This window comes from Anolis carolinensis, chromosome 1, assembly GCF_035594765.1.
Source record: "Anolis carolinensis isolate JA03-04 chromosome 1, rAnoCar3.1.pri, whole genome shotgun sequence".
In the NCBI taxonomy this organism is placed as follows: domain Eukaryota; kingdom Metazoa; phylum Chordata; class Lepidosauria; order Squamata; family Dactyloidae; genus Anolis; species Anolis carolinensis.
In genome coordinates this window covers 62,552,165-62,579,336 of record NC_085841.1, presented here as the reverse complement: position 1 = coordinate 62,579,336, position 27,172 = coordinate 62,552,165, and the positions used below count along the sequence as shown (strand labels likewise).

The following is a 27,172-nucleotide window of genomic DNA, read 5'->3' as shown; positions in this document are numbered from 1 at the left end:
GCTCAGGCCTGGTGTCTCTCTGTGAGGCGGGAAGGCGGCGGATGGAGCCGGGAATGGAGAGACCGAGAGAGACAGAGAGGGGCCCGGCGGTGAGGTTTTGACGTCTGTGCGAAGCCAGGCAAGTGGGGTTTATATATCTGTGGAAGGTCCAGGGTGGGAGAAAGAACTCTTGTCTGTGGGAGGCAAGTGTGAATGTTGCAATTGGTCACCTTGATTAGCATTGAATAGCCTTGCAGCTTCAAAGCCTGGCTGCTTCCTACCTGGGGGAATCCTTTGTTGGGAGGTATTAGCTGGCCCTGATTGTTTTCTGTCTGGAATTCCCATTTTCTGGGTGTTGTTCTTTTACTGTCCTGATTTTAGCTTTTCTGTAGCTAAAAATGCATATAAAATTGATTCTATAGGGAGGATAAATGATTGGATTTCAACTCCTACAGCTTAGCTTTCTCTGCCAATAATGGTACCATATCAAACTAAACCTCCCAAGATTCTGTAGCAGTGAGCCATCTTGGATATTGTAAGGGATTTTTTAAATAATTATTATTATTATTATTATTATTATTATTATTATTATTATTATTAGACCTTGCTCCCAGGAAGATGCCTTCGCTGTGGCTCCCAACTTATCTATCTACCTTTCCACATATTCTCCACATTGTGTGTATGTGTATGTATATTATATATACATGAGCCCCGATGGCGAAGTGTGTTAAAGCACTGAGCTGCTGAACTTGCAGACCGAAAGGTCCCAGGTTCAAATCCCGGGAGCAGAGTGAGTGCCCGCTGTTAGCTCCAGCTTCTGCCAACCTAGCAGCTTGAAAACATGCCAATGTGAGTAGATCAATAGGTACCGCTCTGGCGGGAAGGTAATGGCACTCCATGTAGTCATGCCGGCCACATGACCTTGGAGGTGTCTATGGACAACACTGGCTCTTGGGCTTAGAAATGGAGATGAGCACCAACCCCCAGAGTCAGACATGACTGAACTTAACGTCAAGGGATACCTTTACCTTTACCTATACACACACACACACACACACACACACACACACACACACACATTATGCAGGGACTATATACACAGTATATCACACACACACACCAATTTAACAAAGTTTCAGCCACAAAAACAAAGTTTCTGAAGTAGAACAATGACTTTCACAGTAAAGACAACCCAATTTAACAGGAAATAAGACTTTCAAACCAGGAACAGATTTCTGCAATTATTAAAAAATGGTTTATTATAAAAGCTATGAAAATTCGCCAAAAATCAGAGGATAAGGGAAACGTTCCAAATTTTGGTGAGCTATCAGTGTTAAATGTGTTCTACCACTGTACCAAGTTGGAAGAAGATCACTCAAAAAATGAGGGTGGGAGAGTCCTGTAAAGTCCTCTCCCTCTGTGCTGTTTTTGGGAATTGCGCATGCGCGTCCGCCATTAACGAATTAATTTAGAAAATAACGAATTTTCGTTAATTTCGAATTTTTTGGGGGGCCAAATTCGGAAATACCATCAGAAACGAAAAGCTGCCCCCCTCTAGTTTTGAAACGAGTTTAGAATCAAATTTTTCGTGGATCGATCAAGCCTAATATATATATATATATATATATATATATATATATATATATATATGTGTGTGTGTGTGTGTGTGTGTGTGTGTGTGTGTGTGTGTGTATGTGTATAAATGTTAGTTACAGCCATGAATTAAATTTAATCCAGTCATGGATTAAACTAGAAATATAACAGTAGAATGGGAACATCAATTAGGAAAAAGGCCAGCGCATAGCTCATTTTGAAGGCAATAAACGAATCCAAGATTGCATTTGAATTTGCTCTTTTGTGTAAAGGTAAAGAAAAGGTTTTCCCTGACATTAAGTCCAGTCATGTTATGATTGAGCCTCATGGCTCTGTTACTGACAGACGTGGGCGTAAGACTCCTCGAGAGTCAGATACTCTCGAGGAGCGAGAAAGAAAAAGACTGCGAGACATTTTTGCAGCACCATCTGACGAAGAGTCTTTTGAGGGGTTTACGGAGAGAATGGAGGAGGGGCTGGTTAGCTCGGAGGAGGATGAGATGGATTGGACTCGGGTAAGGGAGGAATTGGGTGCCACTGGTCATGATGGGATAGAGGATGAATGGGGACTTTCAGGATTAGACCCATGGCTTAGCTGGAGGGATGGGACGGGATCCACAGCTGGAGATGCTGTGGGGCGTAGTCAGAGGTGTTCCAGCTCTGATGAGGAAAGTGATGAGGAAACGCCCGGGTTAAGGAGGACAGCTGACAGTGATGAGGATTTGTAACTGGCATAAAATGGGGCTTGGGAGCAATTGCAAATTGCGTTGGGCAAGGTAATCTGGACAAACGCTTGGGATCTGTGTGGGACGCTTTCCTGAAGACTGGTGTGTTTTCCTGTGCTGAGACCTTGACCTTCCGTCGTCTTCTTGACGGACGCCATCTCCTGCTTTGAAAACTCGGATTGAACTGACCACGGCTTGTCTTCCCCCTTCTGGACTTGGAAACTACAACGTCTACTTCTGGCTTTGAACCACGGAAAGGAACTGGGTCTACTCTTCTGCTACAATCCTTGGCTGATCTGTTCGTGTTGGAAATCCTGTCTGCTGTGTGTGTGGGAGCGACGCAAGTTCCTCTAAGCACCGTGTTGGCAGCAGAGAGGAATCTGCTGCCAATTAGTTGCATTCTTTTGTTCCTTGGCTTTTGTTTTGTTTACCCTCAGGCTGAAGCAAGCAGTTTGTTTTTACCCGGATTAAACTTCGGTTTAATCCGGTTTATCTTTTGTACGTTTTTCCCTTGTCCCTTTTTTGCTCCTAAAGGCTAAAATTGCCTGGCCCTTGTGTTTTTACGGGCATTTTTGAGTTCTGTAATTAAATAAACTCTGTTATTTTGAACCTTGTGGCGTTCTGTCCTTGACAAGTCATGTCCGACTGTGGGGGTTGGTGGTCATCTCCATTTCTAAGACGAAGAGCCGGTGTTGTCCATAGACACCACCAAGGTCATGTGGCTGGCATGACTGCATGGAGCGCTCTTTTGTGTAAAGAACAACAAAACTGTGTTACCCCTTTTGGATGTTACAATAAGATAGGGATACATAGGAACTCTGGTTTATCAGTTATCAACAGTATGCTCATATATTTTCCCCAGTCATCAGTACTACTACTATTGCTAATACTATTATCATTTTCATTTTTTATATTCCACCATTCTCACTAAATTGGGACTCATTTAGCATTTCTTTGATTGCGTTCAGCTCCCTCTTTGGCAAACCAACAATGAAAACCTAGATGAAATTCCAGATTTCTGCCTTCTGCCTTTGCTTGGGGGAGAAACAAACAAGATGGAGCTTCCACATATTCCAGCTGCATGTGCTTGTTCAGCAATCAATAAGGCAAAATTCCTATAAACCTCTAGCAATCATGTTGTGTAAACTGGTCCTATCTCTGACCTGAGGTCAAGCATCACACAATTATCAATTTAGTTGAAGCATTTGTAGTCCACATTTCAGGTGGAAAGGCTCCAAGAGTATCTTGTTCATTATTAAAAACAAGACAATCCCTATCTTCAGGTTTACAGTTCAGATGCTTAAAGCTCAGATGCAGCCCTGCAATAGCTATGGATGCTGTTTGGTTTTTTTTTTTTTAAGGTTAAGAGGTGTCAAAGAAAGAAAGAAAGAAAGAAAACAAGAAAACCCAGGAATATTTTTGAAATAGGATAACATTATTATATTGTAAGTTGTGATACTTAATTGTAAGTATCATTAAATGACTATTCATTATTATACCATTATGGACCAGTTACCTCTTCTTTCATGGTAAATCAGGGTTTTCCAGTAAAGATCACCTGCTTTTGTGATCATTACTGTTACATAGCTCCAGTTTCCTGTAGTTATGCAACAGGCATGCTCCAACCCGGTGGAATTTTTGTTTTGTTTGTTTTAAAAAGTCTTTGAACATTTGGCCTTCATGCTCTACAGCAAGCTACTTTTTGAATTGCTCTTGAATTTCAAAACAGTTTACACAATATAGCTGCTAATGCAGAACATTAATTTGGTTCCAGGCTGCCCTTCAGGTAAATGGCTGGCTGAGTGCCTGTACATTTGTCCTGAAATCGTCAAAATGGAAACCCATTAATTTTATGATTGTTTCCTGAATTACAAGCAAATGTAATTCTATAATGCAAAATGAAAAGTAGGCTGTTGAACCAAGGTTTCTGGCAGTCAAGACACTCTAGTTGCAAACCAATTGTGTTTTCAATGTTTTATGAACTTGATGGGAATTCTTGTTCAAGAAATGCTGGCCTAGTTACCAGAAATAGAAATAACATGAAAATAATAGATAGGGGTAGATTTAATGGGGTTTCCCCCTTTCTCAACGTTTTGATTTTCATACATGCTCATAAGGGATTTTTAAGTTGGTTGCTGTTTAATCTGTCTGTTGTAGGTAAACACACACAGTGATAATAGATTTGGCTCAACCTCTATTCCTTTGTTTGCTACAGAAATGTTGCTGCAAACAAGCATCAAAAGTTTTTCTCCAGCCCTCTTCCACCATCCTCCCAGCATTGATGCTGCTAAAAAAATCTATCCTTCCAACCAGACAGAGGTTTGGGCATTATATAAATCTATACTGGCCATATAATGCTGTCTGAAACTATTATATTGTGGTGTAGATGGGATCTTGGAGGTTGGTTGAGTGTAATAGGATTTTGTAAAACGGAGCACACCTGTCAGCTATGAATCAACAATGGTAATTTATTTTTCAAGATATTTAGTCCTTGGCACGTTTGATACATTTTCAAAGTGCATATGCAGTTTCTAGACAGTTTCACTCAAAAATGAAGTAAGGAATAATAGCCGTTCTTGCTGACCAAGCTTATGGTGACTAACTTAAGGCAAAAGTGAATGGGTATTTTAAATCTATATATATAATAAAAGTCAGTGTATGTATGTGTATGCATGTATGTTTGTGTGTGTGTGTGTGTGTGTGTGTGTGTGTGTGGCCACTTTCTGATTGGCTTCCACTTCCACAAGCCACTGCAACCCCCACGAATGTTGGACCTGGACCACACTTGGCACATATAACCCCCATGACCCACTTTACATCCTGGTGCGGTTTGGGGAGATGGACAACAGATGATGGAATTTGCAGTACTTTAAATCACTTTAGATCCCACAGACCACTGCAACCCCCACCAATGACGGATCAGGACCTGACTTGGCACACAGAGCCCTCACGACCCGCTTTGCATCCTGGTATGTTTTGGGGGAGGCCGGACAATGAATGATGGGTTTTGCAGTACCTTTACCTTATTCAATTCCCACAGACCACTGCGACCCCCACAAATTAAGGACCTGGATCATATCTGGCACACAGATGCCCCATGACCCACTTTATGTCCTGATGTGGTTTGGAGGAGGATGGACCACAGATAGAATGTGCAGTACCTTTACCCAATTCAGTTTCAACTTCAACAGACCACTGAGACACCCACAAATGATGGATCTGGGCCAAACTTGGCACACAGACTCCCCATGACCAACAAAACATACTGGAGAAGTTTAGGGGACATTGACCTTGATTTATGGGACTTATAGTTCACCTGCATCCAGAGAAAGAGTGACCTCCACCGACAATGGACTGTGACCAAACCTGGCACAGAGAAGCCCCATGACCAACTGAACATACTGCAAGGATTTGGGGAAAATTGACATTGGTTTTGGGAGTTGTAATTCACCTCCATCCAGAAAGCATTGAACCCAGCCAACAATGGATCTGAACCAAACTTAAGTGATATTGTCTAACATCCCAAAACAAACAATGCCTTCTTCTAATAACCCAGACATTGCCAGGTCCCCAAACTAGCATAAAATAAAAAGCACAAAAAACAAACAAAACCAAAACCAAACTTTACACATAGAAATTATAGCACGACAGCCTGAACTAGTCATTTCCAAAAGGCTCCCTTTTCCTTTCTTCACTCTGTCTGCCTGTGTTCCTGTTCAGTATTGTTTGATTTTGTATCCTAATCCTTCATCTGAGTTTATTCCACCAGCATCCTTCTTTGGCAGTTCTCTTTAGATGTTTCTTCAAACTTTTCTTGTAGTATTGAGACTATAGCCCTATGCTCTAAGCACTTTAATGCTCCTGAATGTTCCATGAGTATTTCATCTTATTAGCATAGTGTAAGAAATAGAGTATGTAAATGAATTTTCTAAAGTCATTTTCAATGTGTAAAATTTAGGAGTAAAAGTGTCAATAATTTCTTGATAGCATTTATTTGATTATTTTCAGTATATGGAGTATTAAACTTGTCATTTTCTTATTTATTCGATTTTCTTCCCACAATGTCACAAAATCTATATTATGGCGTAGTCCAGGTCTCATTTAACAAATCCTCTGGGATGTCTGTAGATTGCTATTTCTAAGCACTTAACAGAAAATACTACTACTCAGAATGCACTTATTTGAAATGTTTTTGAAAAATAACGTTTTCATTTTACTAAGACTGTGAATATATGTTATATACAGTATTTAACTTTACCTATAAAACACTACAATGTTACCAGTGAGATATATGGGAATATCAAGAACCTGTTTTAAAATATATATAGTGGTCATATATATTAGATATAAAATATATGTCATCAAAGGTTATTCACAATGGGATATAAATTACCTATGAATCTAATGTCTTTGTTTTTAGATATTCCAAATAGATTGCTAGTGTATAATACCAAATGAATATTGTAGATGTAATTATGGTAGCTTTGAAATGGTTGAACAAAAGCTATCTGAAACTTTAGGTGCTCTTACTGCCTATTACAGGGAAAACCAGCTGATTACTAATCCATCTAAAATGCAGATATGTGCTTTTCATCTTAAGAACAGACAAGCATCTCGATCTCTGAGGATTACCTGGGAAGGAATTCCACGGGAGCATTGAAGCACACCAAAATATTTGGGAGTTACCATGGACCATGCTCTGACTTATAAGAAGCACTGCTTGACTATCAAGCAAAAAGTGGGTGCTAGAAATAATATCATATGAAAGCTGACTGGCACAACCTGGGGATCACAACCAAATACAGTGAAGACATCTGCTCTTATGCTTTGCTACTCTTCTGCTGAATACGCATGCCCAGTGTAGAATACATTTCACCACGTTAAAACAGTGGATGTAGCTCTTAATGAGACATGCCACATTATCACAGGATGTCTATGCCCTAAACTGCTGGAGAAATGATACTGTTTAGCCAGTATTGCATCACTTGATATCCATCCGTAAATTCCAGTCAGTAATGAAAGGACCAAGGCATTGACATCTCCGGGCCATCCTCTGTTTGGATATCAGCCTTCATACCAATATCTTAAATCAAGAAATTGCTTTCTAGGTTCTACAGAGATACTCACAGGATTACTTTAGCAAGCAAGAGTACAAAAGTGGCAGGTTAAAACCCAGAACCTTAATCAGTGGCTCATACTGGATGATACACTCCCTTCTGGGCACACAGAAGACTGGGCAATTTGGAAGGCACTGAAGAAATTGTGCTTTAGTATCATGAGAAGGTCCGCCATTGTGAAATGGGACTACAAAGTGAAGTCCACATCATGCGAGTGTGGAGAAGAGCAAACCACAGACCACTTACTACAATGCAGTCTGAACTCTGCCACATGCATAATGAAGGACCTTCTTACAATGAACCTCAGGCACTCAAAGTGGCCAGCTTCTGTTCAAAGGAAATTTAGCATAATGCCAAGTGTTCCTTCTCCTTTCCATCCCTCTAAAGTAATGCTTACCATAATGTGCAAATTCTGTTTAACAATCGATACTAGGAACTAACTAATTAAAATCAATTAAGTCAATGGTTGTTTAATGACAAGAAGCAAGTTAATTACATTTATTTTAAATATAATTGTTTAATTTAGTTTAGCATTTAATTCAACCCCAGGATTAAATTATTAGTTAAGTTTTGCTCTTAATTAGTTAAACGAGAAAACATGCTAAAAAGCCAACAAATTTCACATTTTCCCAGCTGGTTCTTCATCGAGTTTTCATGGAGCTTTGAAAAAACTACTCCTTGCTTTTTGTTAATTGGAAAGTTATAAAATCATGCCACAAGATTCAAAATACTGCAAAGGCAAATGCTTTTAGTAATTTTTATTTTTTGTTTTTTCATTATTACTGTATAATTGATTGGTTAATTAAAAGATTAAAAGATTTTAAACCAACAAGTAGTGAGGTCTAGAGTGATGTTCTTTGCATTTGTTGGGTTTGGAAAATTGCCATGTTTGGTTACAAGATTCAAATCACTGTAGATGTGAACGACTATAGTAAAATGTGTTTATATTTGTCATGATTTCAATGGGATTGACTAATTCATTTAAACATAATTAATGTAAAGACTAAAAGATTTTGAGCCAACAAATAGTAAGGGCATCTTGGAAGGGCTTTGCATCCAGGTGATTCTGATGACTATATGCTGTGGATGCGGCATTCAACTGTCTCATCTGTCACATAAAGAATAGAGAAAGCAGAAGCAAAAAATAATTATAGGATATTATTAGCCTGGACGGGAATGACATTTTCAAAAATTCATGCAGCTACAGTAGGCCTGCATATTATGCAAGGTCATGTTACATGGCTTCATACAAAAAGATGACCTCAATGGAGGAAGGTGCGGCCAGGGAGGGACCAGGATGCCTATGCGGAGGTGCCAAATCTGCAATGCAGAGTCATATACTTCTCTAAGAAGAGACCAACTTCATTCTTGGCAGAGAGAAGCAACAGAAGGCCAGCTGCACTTCTCTTGGCAGAGGAAGGAAACAAAATCCTTTCTTAGAGGAAACAAGTGACAGGAGCCCAGCTATCAGAGGAAGGAGGCAACCTGCTTTCTTGGCTGAGAAAGCCAGGCTTCCTGCTGAATTTGGTACCTGAAGAGGGAGCTACTTTCAGGAGCTCAGCACAGGTAGCTTGCAATCCCAACTTGGAGTCTTCGGCTACTCTCCCCCTGGATAGAGTATTTTGATCGTGCAACGTTCAATTTTTAACAGCATGCCAGCTAAGGGATAGACCCAGCCAATGAATTCTCTGAATTTCACTGAAAATAGTATTATGCAAAAGGCCACAGAATGAAACACTTGCATAATATATAGGAAGACTGTATTTCCTCCTTTCTCAAGCTCAGGACATGGATAGGAATAGTTGGGGAAATAAACACCAATGGAGGCATTTTTCAACGTAATTCTGTTTTAGTTATGACTTTTAACTAAATTAAACGATAATACTGTATAATATAATTGTAATGTTACATAAATGTATTAGTTCCTTTCCCTGGTTTCTTCTACTTCCATCCTAAATGTAATTGAATTAGATTTTCTACCTTATTAATGATTAACTGAATACACTAACTAAATACAGGGAGTCCCCGAGTTACAAAAATCCAACTTACAAATGACTCATAATTAAGAATATTTTATTTATTTATTTATTTAATTTATATACCGCTCTTCTCCCCCAGGGGAGACAACAGGAAGTGAGAGAAATCTACCCCTAGGAAGGGAAATTAACTCCTGAAAGAGTTGTCATAGGGAAAAGGTGTCTCTACTGAGGCTTTATCATCACTCCTTGTTTCCACAACAAGCCATTTTTTTTCAAAGTCCAATGATCACAGGGACAGAAAGTCACAAATATCACAGAGATTTCCCTATGCTATCCAAAGCTTGTGTGCGTGAATGTATGGCTGGAGTTCAACTTAAAATGTACCTGTTCTGAATTATATACAACTTCTTCTTCATAACTTGGAGACTACCTGTACTCTGAATATTCCTATCATTTTCCCTAGTATTTCCCCCTCTATATTGCTGTGTTGTCGTATTGGTAAAAGCATAAAATATTCCTAGCACAATATACATAAATCTATTGTTGATTAAACCAGAAAAACGATATTTCTTTTTGATTTAGGCATGAATGTGTATCCCAAATCAAAGGACCAAATTCAAGAAAGAATACTGAATGTGAATTCTCAGATTATTAAAGGTTAACAGAGTTAAAGTTTTCTTAAGAAGCACACTTCAAATAGATATAAAGAAATTTGAATGATAAAGGGAAGCATTACTTCAAACAAACAAAAATGTTAAAACTCTGAGTAGGAAAAAAGAAACAGGAAGGTCTGTCCTTACAGTTGAGTTCCTCTACTAAGATCAACAGTTTAAGAAATGCTGGAGGTACCTACCTTTTGTGCAAACGAAACAAAATAGTGTGCTAACTTGTGGTGAGGATTCATTATAGCATTATTACTGCATAAAGTATCTATCCTTGACACCATGTTAAGGGCAAGATTTCATTTTCCAATTCCTTTTTTTCTTTCTTGAATTTCTTCAGCTCTTGGGTATTACCATATAAAAGCTTTTGTGGCATCTTTCAAAAATGATTTTAGCTAGCTATCCCGGTCATGAAAGCCTTTGACAACACATTGATTTTAGCTAGTATTAAAGTTGTGTATTACAATCCAAATGGAGATTTAAAAAAATAAAATAATAGATTGCTTATTTTATTATTTCTTTAAACCTAAAGATTATTTGCTGCCTTCTTCCTCCATATGTGTCAGAAAGGTGACCAAGCCACTCAGATCTTTTAGCTCATATAAATAAAGGAAACCAAAGGTATCTTCGATGATCATGACAGAGAAATAGATCAAGTTTTATATTCCTCCAAGGAACAATTTAGTTTTAAATTAAAATCACATGCAATCAGAAAGGTCACTTGTATTTTTATCTGTTTCTGTGGTCTATATGTTTCTTTTATTTTTGAAGTACATTTCATGATCATAAAAATAATATCCTACATTTGGATCTTGTTAGTTTTTGTTATAGCAAAGTACATTGAGTCAGTATAATATCTATTAAGGCATATGTTTAAATTATTCACCTCTAAAACAATCTGACTGTTGTCCATTGATAAATGCATTTATAAATGTGTATTCAGTTTTTGCTATTAGTATTTATCCCCCTCGATGGATTGTCACCTTGCCGTGGTGAGGGGGCTTGCGTGTTCCGATGAACCTGTGGGCACTGGAGTGATGCACTCCCAGGAGTGGCCGCAGGGGAGGTTCCAGACCAAGCACAATCCGAAGACCCAAAGACCTCAACGGCGGAGCAGGCGGAGGATAACATGGTACATGTTACAACGGCTGTGAAGGCGGAAGAAGGCTGCAACAGACTGAGAAGCCACTGTCGTTGTGTTAACCACACCACTGCTGGAACCTCACTCTGTGAAGACTGTGTGTTGACCGGCCGTGCACCGACCTCCACACATTAAAAAAAATCACGCACAGGCGTCTTCCAACAAAAATAAAAACAAACCTACAAAAGTCCCATGGCGATCAGCGAGTGGCGACGGGGGCAGGACTGTGAAATCTGGAAGCCCCTAGTCACAGACTGGCACATGGGCGGTGGATATGGACTCAGTCGTTCTACCTCAAGGACCGAGGCAGTTGAGTAGTCCGGCAGCTGTATCCATGACTGAGCAGCCCTTTTTAGGATCCGCTCTGCTCACCCCACACGGGGAAGGGGCTAGAAAAGGTGCCCTAAACATAGTCTGCCTCTCCTACCCTGACTGGACTGCCGCGTCCAGAGGGGTCACCACTCTGCGGCCAAAAAAGAAAAATGAACTTTGGAACATGGAACGTACGGACATTGTTAGATAACACTGACAGCGAGCGCCCCGAACGCAGGACTGCTCTCATTGCAAGAGAGCTGGGACGCTTCAAGATCGACATAGCAGCCCTTCAGGAGACCCGGAGAGCAGGAGAGGGGCAGCTGAAGGAAGAAAAGGGAGGCTACACCTTCTTCTGGAAGGGACTACCTGAAGAAGAGCGAAGAAGAATACACGGAGTTGGCTTTGCTATCAGAAACGACCTGGTGAAGCACCTGACTGAAGCACCCACTGGCATCAACGAACGACTTTCAACCCTCCGAATTAACCTTGCCAAAAACCAACAGGCAACCATCATATGCGCCTATGCACCAACTCTAGATGCTGACGAAGACATCAAGGAAAAATTTTACTGTCAGCTGGATACCATCCTATCGGAGATACCTAAGGAGGACAAAATCATCCTCCTGGGGGACTTTAACGCAAGAGTCGGAAGGGACTCTGACCTGTGGCCAGGGATCATAGGAAAAGACGGGGTCGGAAACAGCAACTCGAATGGCATCTTGCTTCTCACCAAATGCGGAGAGCACAACCTTGTCATCACCAACACGCTCTTCCGCCAGAAAAACAAGCTCAAGACATCATGGAAGCACCCTCGGTCAAAGCATTGGCACCTCCTGGACTATGTTATCACACGTGCCAGAGACCGCCGCGATGTGCTTCTCACAAGAGCCATGACAGGTACTGATGACTGCTGGACAGACCACAGGCTAATCCGATCCACGATGGCTATCAAGATCGTCCCCAAACGCAGACTCCAAGGAAGGAAAACAAGGCGAAAAATGAACACCCAAGCCCTTCAGGTGCCCTCCAAACGAGCCCTTCTCCAAACAACACTCAAAGATCATCTACCCACAGAACACCCCGAAAATGTTGAGGAACATTGGAACAAACTGAAGACCTCCATCATCACAGCCTGCGAAGAAAGCATTGGATACCTAACTAAGAAACATCAAGACTGGTTTGATGATAACGACAAAGAGATCCAACAGCTGATTGATAACAAAAGGAAAGCCTTCCAAACATGGCAGAGAGACACCAACTGTGCTGCCAAGAAAAAGATCTATGCCAGTGCAAAAGCCGAGGTCCAAAGAAGGACCAGAGAACTCAAGAACATCTGGTGGACAAAGAAGGCTGAAGAAATCCAACACCTTGCAGATACCCATGACGCTCAGGGATTTTTCAAAGCCACAAAGATCATTTATGGACCAAGAAACCATGGCATACAGCCCCTACGCTCATCAGATGGAACCAAAATTCTGAAGGACAAAACATCAATTGCACTACGTTGGAAAGAGCACTACCAGAACCTGCTGAATCGCAGCTCCAATGTGGCCGAAGAGACCCTCTCACAAATCCCGCAACAACAAACCAGGGATGAGCTTGCAGCACTGCCTAGTTTGGAAGAAGTCAGCAATGCCATCAGCCAACAAAAAAACAACAAAGCTAGCGGACCTGATGGGATTCCCGCTGAAATCTTCAAAGAGGGTGGACCTGAGCTGATGCAACAACTCCACCAGCTTATTGAAAAGGTGTGGATGACCGAGAAAATCCCAGCAGACTTCAAGGATGCCACCATCATCACCCTTTTCAAGAAAGGGGACAGAACAGACTGCGGGAACTATCGTGGTATCTCCCTTCTAACCTCCGCCGGGAAAATCCTCGCAAGAATCCTTGCAAACCGCCTTCTCCCTGTCTCAGAAGACACCCTCCCAGAATCCCAGAATGGCTTCCGCCCCTCCAGAGGAACAGTGGACATGATCTTCACTGCTCGACAGCTCCAAGAAAAATGCAGGGAACAAAACCAACCTCTGTACATGGCATTCATTGACCTTGCAAAGGCATTCGACACAGTGAATCGCAGCGCTCTCTGGACCATCCTCCAAAAAATCGGGTGCCCTGACAAATTTGTGAACATCCTGCGGCTCCTCCATGATGACATGATGGCAACAGTCTTGGACAGCAACGGCTCCCAAAGTGACCCATTTAAGGTTGAATCAGGTGTCAAGCAGGGATGTGTTATTGCCCCCACCTTATTTTCCATCTTCATCGCTATGATACTTCACCTTGTTGATGGGAAGCTTCCCACCGGAGTGGAAATCATCTATCGGACAGATGGCAAGCTATTTAACCTCAGCAGACTGAGAGCCAAAACCAAGGTCACCACAACATCTGTTATAGAACTCCAATATGCTGATGACAACGTAGTCTGTGCGCGTTCAGAAGAAGACCTACAAGCCACTCTAAACACCTTCGCAGAAGCATACGAGAAGCTCGGCCTCTCACTGAACATCGAGAAAACCAAAGTGCTCTTCCAACAGGCACCAGCTAATCCCTCTGCAAAGCCAGGAATACAGCTTAACGGTGCAACATTAGAAAATGTTGACCATTTCCGCTACCTTGGTAGCCACCTCTCCACAAAAGTCAACATCGACACTGAAATACAACACCGCCTGAGCTCTGCGAGTGCAGCATTTTTCCGTATGAAGCAGAGAGTGTTCGATGACCGGGACATCCGTAGAGAGACCAAGGTGCTTGTTTATAAAGCCATTGTCCTCCCAACCCTGCTCTATGCCTGCGAAACGTGGACTGTGTACAGACGTCACACCAAACTCCTGGAGCGTTTCCATCAGCGTTGTCTCAGGAAAATCCTGCAAATCTCTTGGGAAGACAGGCGGACAAATGTCAGCGTGCTTGAGGAAGCAAAGACCACCAGCATTGAAGCGATGCTCTTACGCCATCAACTCCGTTGGACTGGCCACGTTGTCCGAATGCCCGATCACCGTCTCCCAAAGCAGCTCCTCTACTCTGAACTCAAGAATGGGAAACGGAATGTTGGAGGGCAGGAAAAGAGATTTAAAGATGGGCTCAAAGCCAACCTTAAAAACTGTGGCATAGACACTGAGAACTGGGAAGCCCTGGCCCTTGAGCGCTCTAATTGGAGGTCAGCTGTGACCAGCAGTGCTGCGGAGTTTGAAGAGGCACGAACGGAGGGCTTAAGGGAGAAACGTGCCAAGAGGAAGGAGCGTCAAGCTAACCCCGACCGGGACCGCCTTCCACCTGGAAACCGATGTCCTCACTGCGGGAGAATATGCGGGTCAAGAATCGGTCTCTTCAGTCACCTAAGAACACACGCCCAAGATACCAAGGTTGGAAGACCATCGTCCTCGAACGTCGAGGGATCGCCTAAGTAAGTAAGTATTAGTATTTATATATATGACTTATACAAATCATCATTTATATTTCTGGGAAGCATGCATATAGTTAACATGTTTTAGGTCTCATTAACACTTTTTTTTCTGAAGGAAAATTGCTTTAGTGTCATAGTAGAAATGACAAAGGGCATTGAGGCTTATTAGAGAAATACAAATATATTATTGTGTGTCAACTTAAGTTCAATTCAGAATAATAAAAATGAGCTCCCATTAGACAGGAAATTGTATATGTAATGGTTTAGAGAAAACAAGCTGTTTTATATGTGGAATAACCATAGGAAATGGCCATGAAACCTTTTGAATAACTCTTCTGAAGAACTCCTGTATATTTGGTAGACTTTTGTTTTGTTGTGGAATAAGTTCCATTATATACAACATACAGGGCTGGCCCTAGGTAATTTTCCAGTGTAGGCGAACAGAATTTTGCCCCCCCCCCCCAAACCAATCATTGAAAAATAAAAGGGTTGGATAAGCGAAAATGTTGGATAATAAGGTGGGATTAAGGAAAAGCCTATTAAACATCAAATTACATTAAGATTTTACAAATTAAGCACCAAAACATCATGTTTTACAACAAATCAACAGAAAAAGCAGTTCAATACATGGTTATGTTATGTAAGAATTACTATATTTGTGAATTTGGCACCAAACATTGAACAGGGATATAGGGCAGTGTGTACTTAGATAACCCAGTTCAAAGCAGATATTGTGGGTTATTATGCCTTGATATTCTGGGTTATATGGCTGCGTGGAAGAGCCCTGAGGGTCCTTCCACACAGCCATATAACCCAGAATATGAAGGCAGATAATTAAAAGGTCACCGAAAGGGAATCTGGCCCCCAGTATTAAAAAAAACCCTCTAAAATCAGGACAATAAATAAAGAACAACACTCTGAAAACAGGGGAAATCCAGACAGTAAACAATCAGGGACAGCTAACACCTCCCAAAAAAGATTCTCCCAGGCAAGAAGAAGCCAGGCCTTGAAGCCACAGGGCCATTAAATGCTAATCAAGGTGATTAATTACAGTATTCACGCCTGCTTCAAAGAAGAGTTCTTTCTCCCACCCTGGACCTTCTACAGATATATAAACCCCACTTACCTAGCTTCCAAGTTCTCACAGACCTCACAATCTCTGAAGGCCTCAAAGGCGGGCGCTGGAAGGGCCAGCGCGGCCGCCAGAAGGCCCTGTGTGGCTGCCGGAAGGCCTGAAGGAGAAGGAGGCGGGGGTGGCGCCATCCTCCGGGGGGTCTCAACTGGGCCCCCAGGACAATGGCACCACAGGCAAGTGCCTAGTTTGCCTTGTGGTTGGACAGCCCCTGACAAAATATAACAGTATGTTTAAAAACATGGGGTATGACCATGGTACTTCATGAAACCTACATTATATTTAGTTTTTTCTCCCTCAAAACAGTGTGTGTGTGTGTGTGTGGGGGGGGGGGGGGGAGAGGTTGTAGGATGATAGGATATCTGTGAAGTCCCTGCATTGAGGAGAAATTTGTATAGGTGGGCCATGATGCAGTGTTATGGTTCTGTGATGATACTCATCTTTTCAGTTTTCTTCCATTCTATTGCTTCTCCCTCTGTTTGCATGGAAGAGAGATAGGTAGGGAGGGAGGGAGGGAGGGAGGGAGGGAGGGAGGGAGGGAGGAAGGGAGGGAGGAAAATTGCTCTGAGCTGATAACCAATGTCAGGTCCATTAAAAATCACCTTGAAACAGCTTATTTTATACTTAAATACCTGACAATTGATGATTTTTAAAAAAAGATTTTAGTTTTAAAATGTCATTACCTTTAATCCCATTGTGTGTATGATCAGATATCTAAATGTCCTGTTGTTGTATCTGCGCTTTAAACAGAAACTCTTCTTCTTAAACATACCATTCAAATGCTCTATAAAATAAATTCCAGGAATTGAGGGTGTTTTTGAAGCATAGAGCAGTGTTTATATAAATCATCCTCTGGCTGCGTTCAGGGATAGCACACGGCCTAATGACATCTAAAGTTCCTTTCTACAGTGTGGAAGAGAAAAGTACAGGTTCTGTGCTGAGTTCCTATCTCTGTGCTTAATCTCATCCAATATCCATTATCGCTGTCTATGTAAGGGAGTATTATATTAGTACTGCAAACTGGTCAGCTGTGCTCTCATGGACATCCCAACATCAATTTTGAGAAATGCCACTTGAAAAACTTGGTATTTCCCTTGGGCAAAATACCAAAGCCTCTAAAAACAATGCCTGATTAAGATGGTTGCTCAAGGTCCAACTCAAAAACTGGAAGGCTGATCAAAGGGTGTAAGCCTCCAAAGTCTCTTTGGCTTCTAATTCGGTCAGAGACCCCAAAACCAGCCCCAAGGATAGGAGATTAATCCCAACTCCCAGATCACTTGATACCCAGGAGAAGTTCAAAATTCCCATCCAACACACAAAGTGACAGTACCTGGAAAATCGAATCATTGCTCCCCGTAATACCTGCCACAAATAGGGGACCAGTGTCTACTGTGCCCCCTATTCCCCAATAAACTGAATAGCACAATTTTTACAGCATGTTGCAAATCCTAAAGGAACAACCCATAGACCCATAGGCTCCCAACCTTTGGGCCTCCAGGTGTTTTGGACTTCAACTCCCAGAAATCTCAGCCAGCTTACCAGGTGTTAGAAACTGTGGGAGGTGAAGTCCAAAACACTTGGAGGCCCAAAGGTTGGGAACCACTGCCATAGACCTATCTCTGAAAGGTGCATGCCATTGGGTCACAACAATTTGGAACATTTGTAAGTAATCTCAGGGTAAGCAATGTAAAAAAACCCAAGACCATTAGCAAGGCATGTTTGATATCATTATTGACTGTCTTGCGAGCTACATCTAGGCAGTGTATATTACCCTTCCCAGATATGATAGCTCCTCAGATATGATAGCCTAGATACGATAGCTCACCATGCTAACTATGTGTAGGGTATCACTATTCATGGGTTACAAATTTTAAATTTGAATTTCCCCCAGCTGTCTCGCCATCCAAGCTGTCCTGAAGCTAAAATTATCCCTTCATTGGCCATCTCAGTGAGGCTGGGCTCTTTCTGCCCCATCATAATTTCAGCTCTGCTTTGCTATTACCTAGATTTCCCCCTCCCTGTATTGAGTAATTAGCAAACTTTAATATTATTTTTCCTTATGGATTTTCAGAGATGTACCTTTTTGCAAATTGGATGTCCTTTCTAGTCCTTGCAATACATCTTTGAAAGTTTCAGCTACTTGTTTCTTATTTAAAATAACTCCAAGGCACAGTGTATTTCTCACCATTTTCTGTCCTTGGGCAAGGACAAGTATGTGTCAGTTTCTTTTGTCAGTTGACAGTGACAGCCTTGCCTTTTTCAGTTTCTTGTGTGCTGCAATTGTTCTCATGTTCCTCAATATTTGCTTGAACAGTTAGGATTTCAGAAGCAGGGACAGATCAGTTTCCTTCACATATTTCTTATTGGTGTCATCATTCTGACATGGCTCAGTAATGAATTAAGATCTTCTGGTTGAGTGATGTTGCTGCACAAAATTGTGTGTTGTTCTCTTGGATGAAAAGCAGCCTTTGAGTGTTTGGAACCTTCCCCAAATGAATAAGCAAGGGTCACCAGCCCGCTGAACAGTAGTACTAATATCAAGGGAGGAAAGAGAACTTGGCATGGGATTTTGCCAGTTGACTTTTTCATTTTAGTGAATGTCTGTGGGGGATGTTTCTAACTGTGATATGTGTTTACCAGACAGACTGTTGTGCACTCATTCATATATAATGGTGTAGTCCAGGATTTAAGCCAAAATGGTACTCAGGTGCCACATTTGTTCCACAGGCACACTCGTCTTCCTAAGAAGTACCTCAGGCACACATGCAGATGGATAGGCACGTAAGAAGCTTCAAAGCCTGGGAAAATCCTGAGGTGGACATTGTTTACTTATAAAATGGTATATTCCAACTGTGATCAGTAAACAGCCATAATGTTACAGTGAGTGAAGTGTGTTTTCTGCAATGGGAGCATTTACGTGTTTTAAAGAATGATGTTCCTTGGCATGTATTTCTCTCTCACACACCTAATCATCTTGTTTGTCTTATGACCATTTTATTATTAGGTAGTTAAAGATTTGCTCATCTGGAAAGGGAACTTCAAGACAGTGTCTATTCTTGTCCTACTATTATTATAGAATTGTTGACTGGTGAAAGAATCCAATATTTTCTGCTTGATTGATGTATTTTGATGTACTGTATTCCTGTTTGAGTATTTGTTTCTCTTGGGTTTACCTCTGCAATGTTAGGTTTTCTTGTTTTTTTCTTCTGATTGCTGACTCCTGAGTATTTGTTTGTCTTGGCTTTTGTCTGCAGTATTGAAATTGCCTTGATTGTTCTGGTCATCTCTCTCTGTTTGTAGTCTGCATCTAAACTGCATAAGAGGAAAAGCAAAACACTTGACATAGTTTGAATGGATCAAATGATTTTTGATCAATTCCATTTCTGTCCTTCTAGAACCTACTTGATTAGGGCTGGGGATAACCACTGAGGATGACTAACATTATCTGGAAGTTTATCATTTGTTTCATTATATCTAACCCAGCAATTGTTGGTGATCCGTGTCTTGAACCCAATGGTTCATCATCCTTTGGACTTTAATTTCCAGTATACCTAACCACTGGATTTGATGGCAAGGGGCTTCTGGGAGTTGAGGCTGAAAATGTCTGGTGGTCAAAGGTTGAAAATGCACCTCACATTTGGGCTGTCATCTGCCATTTCAAAATGTTCTCTTTTCTCTTCTACAAGAATTTTAACACTATTCTAGACCCATTTCTTTGAGATGTCATTTGACTTACCATTCAGCCAGTGAACTAGTTAGTCACAGAGGCTAGAAATTGATCCATGATATTTACTACACACTTGCCCGTGACCTTTCTAACCCTTCCTTCCTTGCTTTCCAGCTTGCCTGCTTACGTTGCATCATCGTTCTGCTTTGTTGTCGCTGGAGCGAGAAGTATTTCTGAGAATCTAGTGGCCTAAAGCAGAAGTGGGCAACTTGTGGTGTTCCAGATGTCGCACTGTTACTTCCACCAGTCCGATCCAACATAGCTGATGCATTTTTGGGGAAAGGGGAATGAAACCTTGAAAATGAACAAAGTAGATGATAATGGGAGAGGCACAAGTGGCCCACCCAAGCCAATAGCTTGATTCTTGCACTGATTTCATATTGGAAACAAAATGTCTTTTCTAAATAGATCTTTCCTATGGTACTTCAGAACTCTGCTTATGTTTAGGTTATGATGTGTGACACAATAAGTGATGTGTGCTGTGAACTTTGTGATTGCACTGTATGTGTGATAGTCCCCAGTGCCATTATAATACACTGAAGTTAACAAGGAATACAAAGAGTGGTGATCATTCTCAATATCGGATCCACATTCCCCGGGAGAATCACAGTTTAGTAAACAGACCTCTGAAGCACTACATACAGCAATAATCAGCATTTGGAAAGTTCAATCCAGCAAAATCAAAAGTATTGTTATATTAATAACTATTGTGGATGTGGATCCAGTATGGTGCTTCATAATTATTGCAACATAATTATTGGTCACCTGCATTTGTAATAATATTGCATCAGGTTGAGAAAATTATTCTTGAAATTTAATCAAGGAATATTTTGTAGATTTTAATGAGATTTCTAGATAACATAGTTTTGTGTGTGTGTGTCAGGAGTGACTTGAGAAACTGCAAGTTGCTTCTGGAATGAGAGAATAGGCCATCTGCAAGGATGTTGCCCAGGGGATGCTCGGATGTTTGATGTTTTACCATCCTGTGGGAGGCTTCTCTCATGTCCCCGCATGGGGAGCTAGTGTTTTCAGTCAGCAGTCCTGCCGGCACAAGGGTTTAACCCATTGCGCCACCTGGGGCTCCGATAGTATAGTTTAAAGTACAGGACAGGTCCTTCATACACAACTGAATAAGGTAAAATTAACCCTAGATTTTAACATATTATGTCAGGAACAATGTTTCGATTAAATAGAAATCCTAGTGGGTCACATTCTGATCATTACAATCATCTCACCTCTGCTTAGTACTGCATTTGATATTAGTAAGTTAAACACGCCTCATTTTGTGTCTGCCTCTATATCTGATTGATGGAGTTTGGGCATTTTACCTTCAGTAGCTCTTATATGTTATAGAATGAATGATAAGATGTGGATAAGATGTAAGGGATTTTGGCCAGTAAGATGCTTAGTTGGTTGTCTTTCTTCCCTATGCTCTCAGCTTTTCATTACTGTTTTCAGAAAAACAGACATGATAAAAGTCACTGCTAAAGGAATTTCATGCATAAATGTATATTTTTGTTTAGCAAAATTATGGAAATTAGTTGACCTTCTATCTCACAATATTTTCCCTCTGTAGCCTCTGATGCCTTTCCTTCTTAGAGAAGCAAAAAGCAAATGCAGTGAAGGGAGAAAACAAAAGCAGATATATCCCCCTTCAATTATGATGTCACAGAAGATGTGGGATCTATTTTTGGTGACATCAAATATACTGAGTTCTCTTTTCACTTTAATATTTATACTATTTATTTCAAAATGCTCCTTCTCTACCAAAAATAGCTGAGTCCTGGGAAGACTGAGGACAGAAATATACAGGTATTGTTTGCATTTGAAAAGAAACTTTTGGACATGTTTACAGAATGGAGTTGCACAATTCTCTATAACTCAACTCCTGCCACCTTTATGGGATTCTTTCTTGCCTGGTTTCAAGAGATTTTGGCTCCATAACTTTATTTTCCCCAAGCAGCAAGAAGTTTGTAAGAACATAGTCCGAAGATGAGAAAAATCCAGGAATTCAGTTATTAGAAATTTAATAGAGTTCTAAATGAGAATGTCTACTTGGATATATTGGAAATCAAAGGCAGGAACTCATATTCCCTGTGAGTAAAGAGAATCATGCGATGCCCTTAGCCTTTTAGTTACAATGTGTGATGAAGATAATACATGAGTATCCTACCCCTGTTTTCCAGACATTTTATAGCTGACCTACTTTTGCCTAGTAGTAATCTCTTATCCCTTACTTTTTGTCATTGAAGATTGCTGATTTATTAATCTCTGTGCTTCAAGGGCATTGGGAAATTGGATGTAGGGAACAGAACACAATTGTGAAAAGTAAGAAATACTGTATCAGATAATATCCAATTAAAATATAGCCAACACAGCAAGAGAAACTGGAACTAGGGTATATTGTTCATGTAACGTAATACATTGTGGCATTAGTTGGAAACAAAATAAGTGTGAAACCAATCCGTTCCCATCCCATCTAATTATTAATATCGATATTTTATATTAGGGCGAGAGAGACGATTGAGTTGGAATGTGACATGTTCCAAGGCCATATAATGATGGGATCAGGTTGAAGAGCAATAAAGGCGGAAACATAAAGCTACCCATTATCAAAGAAATTATCACATGTATAAGTGAAAGCGTTTGCAAGTGACACATAAGTATAGCCTGACAAATTGGTTTTTTACTTCTATGGAGCAATGGCATGTGGTTCAAGGCTGTGATTATACCCTTGCCCTGTTGATTCACAGTGCTGTGCGAGACCGTAGAAGGAAGAAAGCTACTGATTCAAAAGAATGGAGGACAGGTTATACATGACTCCCGTGTAATAGTAATCTGTAAGCAGTTCACAAGAGACAGCCTTGGATTTGTGATCTACACTTTCTGTAGGACCTTGAATGTGTGATCTGAGCCTTTTTGTACATGTGTTAATGGTCATGGAAATAGCCTGTATAATACAATTTATTTACAGCTTTGTCAGAGCTAAAGGATTTATATAGGAGCAATCAACTTGTGTAAGAATGTGCATGTTTTAGGTTCTAATGCATATTGCTGTGTTGGAAGGAAATATCAATTCTCATTGTGCATCCTGCAAGCATCCCCTAGGTCTGTGTTTCTCAACCTGGGGGTCGGGACCCCTGGGGGGGGGGTTATCCAGAGGGGTCGCCAAAGACCAGTATTTTCTGTTGGTCATGCGGGTATTGTGTGTGAAGTTTGGCCCAATTCGATCATTGGTGGGGTTCAAGGAGCTCTTTGATTGTAGGTGAACTATATATCTCAGCAACTACAACTCCCAAATGTCAAGGTCTATTTTTCCCAAACTCCACCAGTGTTCAGATTTGTTCGTATTGAGTACTTGTGCCAAGATTGGTCCACATTCATTATTGTTTGAGTCTGTAGTAATATCTGGATGTAGGTGAACTACAACTCCAAAACTCAAGGTCAATGCCCACCAAACCCTTCCAGTATTTCCTGTTGGTCGTGGGAGTTTTGTATGCCAAGTTTGGTTCAATTCCATCATTGGTGGAGTTCTGAATACTCTTTGATTGTAGGTGAACTATAAATCCCAGCAACTACAACTCCAAAATGACAAAATCATCCCCCCCCCCCCCAGCCCAACCCCACCAGTATTCAAATTTGGGCGTATTGGATATTTGTGCCAAAATTGGTCCAGTGAATGATACTCGTCCTGCATATCAGATATTTACATTACAATTCATAGCAGTAGCAAAATTACAATTATGAAGTAGCAAAGAAAATAATTTTATGGTTGGGGGTCACCACAACATGAGGATCTGTATTAAGGGGTCGTGGCATTCGCAAGGTTGAAAACCACTGCTCTAGGTGCATTTATGCTGTAGAATTAATGCAGTTTGACCCCACTTTAGCTGTCATGGCTCAGTGCTGTGGAATTCTGGAATTTGTAGTTTGGTGAGACACCAGCACTATTTCACAGTGAAGGTTAAAGACCTTAGAAAACTGCAGCTCCCATGTTTCCATAGCATTGAACCATGGCAAGTAAAGTGGCGTCAGAGTGTATTAATTCTAAAGTGTATTATGCACCCTATGTGAGAATCAGCCTGCAAAGTGTAGTATCTGTTTCAGAAATTCAGACATTACAAAACACCTGGAGTCCAGTATGGGATTATTGCTTAGGCGGCAGTAGTAATACCAGGGAACTTGCAACAGAAAAGGGTTTATTTCCTCTAAAGGTTTTGTTGTGGATTGCCCATGGACTAGCAAAGGACATCCACCATGCAAAGTTAACTAATAAGTGTAAATAGAAGGTTTTTTTTTTAAAAAAAAAATCAGATCCCTTTATAAAGCAACAACTAAGAGTTCTGTTTTTCCAGTAAATTTTACAAATAATTATAATGTTGTTTTGCCGGACTTCAGTCACTGAGAAACACCTACTAACGTTTGGTTGTATGTGTGTAGTAGAGCTGAAATGTCTATAGCAAACCTGCAATGACAAATCAGTGTGATAAAGGAGATTATCTAAATTCATTATCTGGAGTATTTTAGTTCTGTTAAAGATTGTGCTAAATTCACTCAGATTGAAGGGGAAACAGATGGAAGAAATCTTGCTAACATTCTCAAGTTTATATTAAATACCCAGATGACATTCCCCTTTTCACAGAATGTCCAAAGCCGTTCCCAGCACAAACAAAACTGCTTCTTCCTAAAGGCTGTGCTCTTTTTAATTCAGGATAAATTGCAGCAATAATCTCAATTTTTTTCCAGGAAGCATGGTTTGCTGGTTTCAGTTAAGAGTATTTCCATTTTCTGTTCTGAATGGGAGGGGAACAAAGGGTTTTTATGCTAAAATAGTAACATTTTTGGAGCAGTGCATATTTTAAAAAGAAGCCATGCTCATCCAAGTCTCCAATCAATTGTTAACAAATACACAGAAAATATCTGGAACTGAATTGTGAAATCTGAATGTTTTTTGGTCAGGCATCTTACATGCTCTCTCCTCTTCTTGCTACCAGAATAAGTCCTTGTGGTTCTCAACCTGGGGTCCGCTGATGTTTTTGGCCTACAACTCCCAGAAATTCAAGCCAGTTTATCAGCTGTTAGGATTCCTGGGAGTTGAAGGCCAAAAACATCTGGGGACACCAGGTTGAGAACCACAGTTAAGCCATTCTGTAGCGAGCTATCTCTTTAATAAAAACTAGTTTGAACAGGCCCACAGTATGTCCTTTTCATGACTTTCTGAATATTTTCCACAGGTGCATAAACCTAAAGATCTTGACTTGTGTACTCTATTTTTCCAATCAAATGGATGCCTTCCTTGCTCACTTCTCTATTTCTCCTGTAATATTGAACAACAGTGGGTTGTTAGAAGCAGAACTTTCTTAAATTATATAATTTTGTTTAACTTCAAATTTCAAATCCCAAAGGGGGAAAACACAATAAAAGTTTGATTTCCTATTATGCAAAAAACCTTTCTTCAAAAGTAATTTATGTTAGATCTCTCTTACTCTCTTCTCCAGTGTTATTTCTTAGTGAAAAAGATCTTTGATTTTTGTTTTACAGAGATGGCATTAAAGGAGAATGCTGTCAAATATATGGAAATTCTGGAAGCAAAATTACAAAGGTAACGGCAAAACACAATTTCAAAAATATTTAGGGAATACTGTATGTAATCTTAAGTGTGCTGCTGTGTATGAGATTTCTTGAACTTAGTTATACTTCACTATTTATTTTTATTACTTCTAGTTTGGATCTAGAAGAGACCTTTGGGACATGTTTCACGACTGAGTTTAGTAATGATGTCTTTAAATATGATAAAAACAAAACTGTATTTTTACAAATTGTCTAAAATGTAAGCTAATGTGCGGATGAGTGCCATCCCTTTATCCTATTACTTTTCTACCAGGTGTGAAATTCTCCCTAAACCTTCACTGTCACCAAAAGTGAGAATTTCCTCAAACCTCACTGCAAACCTCTTCTCCTGTTCTGCCACGTAGCTACCAACTGGAGGGACCTATAAGATAATAATAATAATAATAATAATAATAATAATAATAATAATAATAATAATAACTTTATTTTTATACCCCGCCTCTATCTCCCCAGGAGGGGACTCAGGGCGGCTTACATGGGGCCAAGCCCGAATAAAAACAGTAGCAGTATAAAACACAGCAATAGACAGCAACTTGCACAATAAAAAAATAAAATAAAATAAAATAAAATAAAACATTAGCCAATAAAAAACAAGAACTAATAAAAACATGGATTAAAACTGAGAGATTGTAAAAGTAGACTGGGTAAGGTGCACCATATAAATATTGTAAACACAAGGTGACTGATAAAGTGCTGCAAATTCTGGAAGTGCAAATTGGGATGGGAATAGACCCTGTGTCTATATCGAGTTGACAAAGGTAAAAGGTGCAAACCGGTACAAGAATGGTCACAGATACAGATTGCTTCTGGATTAGCAATCTTTATCTAAAGGCTTGAGTAAAGAACCAGGTTTTCAAGCTCTTTCTGAATGCTACCAGGGTGGGGGCTTGCCTGATTTCCCTGGGGAGCGAGTTCCAGAGCCGGGGGGCCACCACGGAGAAGGCCCTCTCTCTCGTCCCCACCAACCGTGCTTGTGACGGAGGTGGGAGCGAGAGGAGGGCCTCCCCCGACGAATGCCTTCAAGATGCCTTCAAGTATCCTGTGCAGGAAATTGTACAAGTTATATTTCCACCTGACACCAACTATCATTTCTACTGCCATCACAGAAGCCATACCCGAATACAATCTTTATATATAGTATTTTTATATATAGTGAAGCCCAAAGCATAGTATCGTAGTTTGAAGATTGTGCTACGACCCTGTAGACCAGGGTTTGGTTTCCCACTTGGCCATGGAAAATTTGACCTTAAGTGAGCGACACAGGTCCCATCTACACTGTCATATAATGCAGTTGGAAACTGCATTATATGTTCACTGTAGACCAGTGGTTCTCAACCTGGGGTCCCCAGATGTTTTTGGCCTACAACTCCCAGAAATCCCAGCCAGTTTACCAGCGGTTGGGATTTCTGGGAATTGAAGGCCAAAAACATCTGGGGACCCCAGGTTGAGAGCCACTGCTGTAAAAACATATAATGCAGTTCAACTGCATTATATGCATTTCATACTGCATTATATGGCAGTGTAGATGGGGCCACACTCCTAAATCCAGGAAACCCTGTGATAGATTCACCTTAGGGTTGCACGAAGTCTGAAAAAGACCTGAAGGCACCCAACAATAATGAAAAACACATAACACAAAGAACAGTACTTTCTTTACAGAAGCTTAACAGAACAAAATAATTATAATTTAATACATTTAAGGCACATCTCTCATTCTCTCACCCACACAAATTTAAGAGGGCTGGCTTCACACTGCAATCACTAGT

The 27,172-nt window shown here is 40.6% G+C and overlaps 1 protein-coding gene across 1 annotated transcript in view; it reads left to right on the top strand.

Moving 5' to 3' along the window:
* The window catches only part of disc1 (DISC1 scaffold protein), a 199,347-nt gene that overhangs the window by 112,417 nt on the left and 59,758 nt on the right, over positions 1 to 27,172 (top strand). Inside the window, exon 10 of the mRNA XM_008124945.3 lies at positions 25,317 to 25,377. Within this exon, the coding sequence (XP_008123152.2) occupies positions 25,317 to 25,377 (61 nt within the window). The remainder of the gene's footprint in view (positions 1 to 25,316; positions 25,378 to 27,172) is intronic.